Source organism: Agelaius tricolor, unplaced genomic scaffold (assembly GCF_023055355.1).
Source record: "Agelaius tricolor isolate 1412-34295 unplaced genomic scaffold, bAgeTri1.0.p SCAF_25, whole genome shotgun sequence".
Classification (NCBI taxonomy): Eukaryota; Metazoa; Chordata; class Aves; order Passeriformes; family Icteridae; genus Agelaius; species Agelaius tricolor.
The window spans coordinates 6,161,354-6,167,698 of NW_027269285.1; the positions used below are offsets into that span (position 1 = coordinate 6,161,354).

The 6,345-nt window shown below is 60.3% G+C and overlaps 1 protein-coding gene across 2 annotated transcripts; it reads left to right on the forward strand.

Moving 5' to 3' along the window:
• The first annotated feature begins 2,193 nt into the window (after positions 1-2,193).
• On the forward strand, positions 2,194-6,188 carry HSPB1 (heat shock protein family B (small) member 1). Of its 2 annotated transcripts, XM_071447504.1 has the most exons (5): positions 2,194-2,984; positions 3,660-3,761; positions 4,566-4,861; positions 5,554-5,617; positions 5,837-6,188. In XM_071447504.1, the coding sequence occupies exons 2-5, from the start codon at positions 3,697-3,699 to the stop codon at positions 5,994-5,996; spliced, it is 585 nt and encodes a 194-aa protein (XP_071303605.1). In that variant the 5' UTR covers positions 2,194-2,984; positions 3,660-3,696; the 3' UTR covers positions 5,997-6,188. The 2 variants fall into 2 exon arrangements, with proteins under 2 accessions (XP_071303605.1, XP_071303606.1); XM_071447505.1 differs by lacking the exon at positions 3,660-3,761.
• The last annotated feature ends 157 nt before the right edge of the window (positions 6,189-6,345 follow it).

Here is a 6,345-nt window from a genome sequence, read left to right on the forward strand (position 1 = left end):
CCCCTGTGCTTTTTTTGGGTTTGTTTGACTGTTTTTTAGCACAAGAGCATCCCGGGGAGGTGGGCGGGAGGGGGGGCAGGCTCAGCTGGAGGGTGTGATGCCAACCAGAGGTGAGCAAGGCCCTGTTTCCCCCAGCAAAGTTGTCCCCAGGGTGTCACGGGGCACAGGGGCTCTGCAAAACATTTTGGGGTCCCCCCAGACCTGAGCACACGCCGAGCCATGGATGAACAAAGCCGGCAGCACCTGTAATTCTCTTCCCAAGCGAGGAGATCCAGAGAAAAACGCTGCTGGTCCCAGCTCAGGAGCCGGCCCTGGCACCCACCCACCCCCCCAGTTTGGGGGACACCCCCGGGAGGAGGGAGCTGCAGGGCTGGGGCTGGGCAGGGGGTGCATCCAGCCACCCTCTGGCGTTGGCATGGCCTGCCCCCTCCTGCTCTGGGGAAAAGTGGCTGCTTTTTAAACTCAATTATGGGAAGAGAGAGGCAGGAGGGTCCCGGGCTTGGCCTGCCGCCCGGCTTTTGCAGGATTTTGCTGATTTCCCAAAAAAAAAAAAAAAAAAAAGAAAGTCCCCAGGCGCTGAGGAGAGTCGTGGCCCCCGGGGCTGGTGTTTAATGCCGGTGGCCCCGCGTTTTCCGGCTGGCTGGAGCAGGACAATGGGGATGAGCCTCCCTGGGTGGGAGAGCAGCTGCCCGGACTAACCCGCTGCCCCTGGATGCAAAGCCAGGCTCCGGCGCTGGTTTCCAGCCAGCCGGGGTCGGGAGGATCCTCTGGGGTCCAGCTGAGCCTCCTTAGCCGGGGCCTGACGAACCAGAGGAGCCGAGAGGACAGAGACGGGAGCAAAAGGGCACTTCAGGGTCAGCCTCCCAAACCTGGCATGTCCTGGCTGAGGATTCACCAGCCCTTGGAGAAAAATCCCAGGAGCTGGGCAGTGATGGGTGGCAGCCCCTGGGTGTCCCAGCCACCCACCCGAACAAGCAGAGGTGTTAGAGATGGGGTGAACAGGTAAGGAGGGGACACACGCTGGTGGCACTCCGTGGTGCAGCTTGTCCCCACGTGCCAGCCCTGGGCAGGGTGGCAGCGCTGGATGCGACTGTGGCAGGAGGAGGAGGAGGAGACAAAAGGTTCTGCTCTCCTGGAGCCTGGGGGAGATTGGAGGACACGAATTCCCCCAGCATCCCCACAAACCCTGAGCCACGCGCTCCGAAAACCACCCCAGCAATTCCAGCTGCTGCCCCACAGCCCCCGGCCCCCCAGCGCCCCACGGGGAGCTCAGAGCGGCCGCTGGAGCCCCCACCCTGCTGGGCCACGGGGGAATCCCCTGACAGGACCCACACCCGAGCCAGCAGCGGGGATTTCCCTGCAGCCCCAGCCCTGCAGCCCCCGTGGGGCCGCGGCTCCCAAAGACCCGAGCCCCGCCTGCAGCGGCGCCGCGGAGCAGCCAGCACATCAGGGAAAAATTCCAGTCTTCCTCTTTTACAGTCTCTGTCTCCTGCCGGGAGGGAGCCAACTGGAACAAATACTCTGTAGAAATACTTCAGTATTTTCCTGTCGCGCGTGCGCTCTCTCTCTGGGTTGTGAGTACAGCTGTAGATGCCGTGAGCTGGTGCAATTATAATAAATATACAGTATATATTGTAAATTACCCTGCTGGGCACTGAGAGGTTTCTTCCTGCCAGGAGCACGGCAGGGTTGTCCTGCTCCTTCCCTCCGGCTCCCCGCGGATCCATCCTGCTCTTCCCTCTCCCTCCATGTGGAGCAGCACCGGGAGTTTTGTGTCTGATCCCTCCGAGAACCCTGCTGTGTCTGTGGGGGTCCCTCTGCATCCTCCCTGGCTCCTTGCCGTGCTCCTGGCTCCCTGCATCCTTCCCTGCATCACTCCCATTTGTCTGCCAGCTGCCATCCATCCTGCCTGCATCCCTCCCTGCATCCTCACCTGCATCTCTGCCTGCACCTCTGCATCCCTCCCCTCTCTCCCACATCCCGGCATCCCTCCCATTTGCCTGCAACTCTCCCATCCATTCCATACCTCTCTCCATCCCTCCCATCCTTCCCTGCTCCTCCCTGCGTTCCTGCATCCCTCCCATCCCTCCCATTTCCCTGCAGCCCTCCCTGCATTCCCACCTGCCACCCTTCCCTTCCTCCCTGCATCCCTCCTCTGACCCCTCCCCTCCCTCCCAGCATCCCTCCCTGCATCTTCCTCGCATCCTCCCCTGTCTCCCCTCCATTTCCCTGCCTCCCTCCTTGCATCCCTGCCTGCATCTCTCCCCTCCCTCCCTCCCACATCCCTCTCGTTTCCCTGCATCCCTCCCACTCCTCCCCTCTGCAGTGCCCCATCTTCCCCTGGTTCAGCCCCCTCAGCCTGCCACAGCCCCCAGGCCCACATGGCTCAGCCCCCCTGCAGTCCCCTCCAGTCCATCTACCCCCCTAGAGCCCCCCTAACCCCATTATCACCCCCAAATTTCCTGCTGCTCCATCCCCCCCTACTTCTGAAGGTCAGTAATTCACACACTGAGTGTGTCAGGGCTCAGGTGCCCCCCACCTCCCGTCTTCTCCAGGGCAAATCTGGGGCCAGAGGGGAGCTGGGCCCAGGTGATGGGGGCCCAGAGCTGCCAGCCCTTCCCCAGGATGGGAGCCTGGCCTCTGACCCCACATGGGAACCCCTTCCTGGGTGCCAGGGGTGTGGAGACACTTGGATGAGAGGATCCCCTTCCAGCCCCTCAGTCCCTCTGCCCCCCTAGAGCCCCCCTAGCCCCATTATCACAGCCAGCCCCCAGTCCCCACTGGCCCCCATCAGGCCCTGTAAGCCCCCCCCAACCACCACAGGTCCCATTGGCCCCCAGACCCTCACCAACCCCACAAGGGCCTCAGGGACCCAATTCCTGGGCACTGGAGCCCAGCTTGGTGCAGGGGCTTCCTACCACAGTGCTGAGCACTGGAGCCACTGGAGTCCCACAGGGCTGGGGGGCTCTGGAACCTTCTGGAAGGTGGGTGACCAGGAGCTGGGGGGTGACTGGTTGCTGGGGGGGTTCTGGAACCTTCTGGAAGGCGGGTGACCAGGAGCTGGTGAGCTCTGGAATCTTCTGGCTGGTGGGTGATCGAGAGCTGGGGGCTCTGGAACCTTCTGGCCTGTGGGTGACCAGGGGCTGGGGGGTGACCAGGGGCTGGGGGGCGACCAGGGGCTGGGGGGCTCTGGAAGGTTCTGGCAGGTGGGTGATCAAGAGCTGGGGGGCTCTGGAAGGTTCTGGCAGGCGGTGACACAGCACAGGGCCACTCAGAGCCTCCCGCACTGACTCATCCGGCCATTCCCGAGGCGCTGGCCCAGCCCCAGCCCCTTCTCACGCTGCACGGGGCCGCATCCTGGGGATCGTTTTCCGGGCAGGCAGGCGGGAGAGAGGCCGGGAGCGGCTCCAAGGGCCATCCATCACTCCCAAGCAGGCCGAGCCTCTCCCGATGAAAGGAGGACGGACATTCCCTTGGCAGGGGGGCCCTGCAGGCTGCCAGCCCCCTCCCTGCACACCCACCCGCCCACCCTCTGCGGCTGCGTGCGGCCGCCCCAGCCCCGGGACAAGCTTCTGGTCCCTTCTGCGGGGCTGCCGCGATTTCCATTAATAGCCAGCTGAGCTGCCTGGCTAAAAATAACCCCGGGCCCTCTTCATAAGGGCCGGACCGCCTCCACCCCGGGCAGCCCCGCACGCCATGGCCGAGCGCCGCGTCCCCTTCACCTTCCTGCGCAGCCCCAGCTGGGACCCCTTCCGTGACTGGTACTGTGAAACGTGCATGCGTTTTATGATTGGCTTTTCGCAAATATCGAAATGAATATTATATGTGTTGTGTTAGAAATTAATGCTGTATTAATTCTCTTAAGTAGTGTGTTAAATATAGTGTTAGGTTATAAAAAGTGTTAAAATAGAAACTATGCTATGTAGGATGCTTTTTTTAAAGAAAGGACTTGCAGTGAGATAGCAGCCACAGGACACCTGAATCTTTCAGAGAAAGAGAATTTATTGCCCCATTATCAGGAGAAACGAACTTCTTCCTGCCTTGAAGGCGCTGTTAGGACTCAGAGGAAGAAGTTGATGATGACCAGACAGAATCCTGTGTTCAAATGGATTTATGCATCATGTATGAAGTGTATGAATATGCAACAGGTTATTGCTTTTAAGGGTTAATCCTTTGTTAATGGGTGTCCTTTTTCGGGCTCCTACTGCCAAGAAAAAGGTACCTGGACATCCGTAACTCTTTGTATTTATTGTCTCGTATTGTCCTAATTCAATTTCTCCAAATTATTATTACTCTAATCGTATTACTATTTTTTATAACAATTTTATCCAAACTCTTTCCCCACCGGAACCCAAGAGAAAGGTTTCCTGGGAGTCCTCTGCTTTTAACCCCTGTGTTCTCAGAGGCGTATCCATGTCCCCAGTGGCCACACCAGGTGCCAATACTCAAATCTGAGCACCCACTGGTTTGACCACAGCATCCCAAAAAAACTCACTTCCTTTCAAACCACGACACTACTAAACTTTTAAAATTCTAAAAAACCGAGTGATTGGCCTTTTTCCCAGGTACCATGGCAGCCGCCTGTTCGACCAGTCCTTCGGGATGCCGCACATCCCCGAGGATTGGTACAAGTGGCCGAGCGGCAGCGCCTGGCCCGGCTATTTCCGCCTGCTGCCCCGGGAGAGCGCCCTGATGCCGGCGCCGGGCTCGCCCTTTGGGCAGGCGCTGAGCCGGCAGCTGAGCAGCGGCATCTCCGAGATCCGCCAGACCGCCGACAGCTGGAAGGTCACCTTGGACGTCAACCACTTTGCACCCGAGGAGCTGGTGGTGAAAACCAAGGATAATATCGTGGAGATAACCGGTGGGTGCTGGGGTGGGGCTTCCTGGAGGGGGGAGCTGCTGTCCTGGAGCTTGATGGGGGGAAAAGGGTGGAATAAGGGAAGGAAGGAAAAGCAGAAGGAAAGGAGAGAAGAAAAAGGGAAAGGGAAAGAGAAAATCGAGGCACGGAGGAAGGCCCAGCATTACAGCTCAGTCTCAGGGTGCACTCAGTGCAGGGACCCCCCCCAGCCCCACACATTGACCCCTTGCTGCTGTTCTGGAAGGACACAGGGAGCCACAGAGGGTCCCGGGGGTGATGTGGGGTGTTGTGAGGCCTGCAGCCCCCACAGCAGCCTGGATGCTGCGACAAAGCCCAGATCTGTGGCACGAGGCCAGGATGTGCTTCCTGCCGGGTGAGGGCGGGCCTGACAGGAATGGGGCAATTCCCAGATGAATTCAGGGAGAGGGGATTGCTCAATCTCCAGCCCTGCCAAGCTGTGGGGCCGGCTGGGCACTGTTGGGCCCCTTTGGCCACCCCCAGCTCCTGGCACTGCACTTTCCTCTGCTTAAATTTGGGGGATGCACCCGGGGTGGCCCTGCAGAGGGTGCCTCCAAGTTGCTCCAGGCTGATATTACGGCAAAAGCCCCAGGATGGGCAGAATCAGCCCCTCACAAGTGTTGGGGTGGGGCAGGAAGGTTCACGCCCAGCCATTGAGAGGTTTTGTTTCCTTGCAGGCAAACACGAGGAGAAGCAGGATGAACACGGCTTCATCTCCAGGTGCTTCACCCGAAAATACACGTGAGTACCAGGGAGGAGGGGAGACACCTGGTGCAGCCCCGATGTCTTTGGGGACGTTTTCCCACCCACCCACACCCTCTAAAGCCCACTGGCCAAACTGGGAATGCTGCTCAGCCAAACTGGGAGGGGGAGAGGCAGCGATTTGGGGCTGAGCATTGCATCCCCTGGGTTGATGCTGCAGCCCTCACCTCCCTTTCCCTCTCTCCCCTCTCCTCCCAGCCTTCCCCCTGGTGTGGAAGCCACGGCCGTGCGGTCCTCGCTGTCTCCCGATGGAATGCTGACGGTGGAGGCCCCCCTGCCCAAACCCGCCATCCAGTCTGCCGAAATCACCATCCCCGTCACCGTGGAGAGCCAGGCCAAGGAGCCGGCCAAGAAGTAGGCGGCACCGAGGAGGAGGAGACGGAGGAGGAGGAGGAAGAGGAGAAGCCGCCGCTGCTACGCCCGCCCCCAGCTGCCCCCTCACACCCACCCCCTTTTTACTGTTGATTTTGTACTCGCCCTGCCACTGAGTGCCTTGAATAAATGTGAAGGAACCGACAGAATCAGCCGGAATAAAAGCTGGTGAAATAAACCTGTCCTTGTGGCGTGTCTGCCCCCTGCCCCTCGGCTGGGCCACTCCTGTGGGAGCCTCACCGGGACCAGAGCACGGGACGGGGCTGCCTGGGGCCAGAGGGGCCAGCAGGGCCCCCGAGCCCTGCCCAGCACTGGGGTCTGGAACCCAGGGCTCC

Bases quoted from the DNA above. Each gene is read 5' to 3' on its own strand.
- HSPB1 (XM_071447504.1), top strand. From the start codon at position 3,697: ATGGCCGAGCGCCGCGTCCCCTTCACCTTCCTGCGCAGCCCCAGCTGG. The intron at 3,762-4,565 runs GTACTGTGAAAC...CCTTTTTCCCAG, and splicing joins TGGGACCCCTTCCGTGACTG to GTACCATGGCAGCCGCCTGT. The intron at 4,862-5,553 runs GTGGGTGCTGGG...GTTTCCTTGCAG, and splicing joins TAATATCGTGGAGATAACCG to GCAAACACGAGGAGAAGCAG.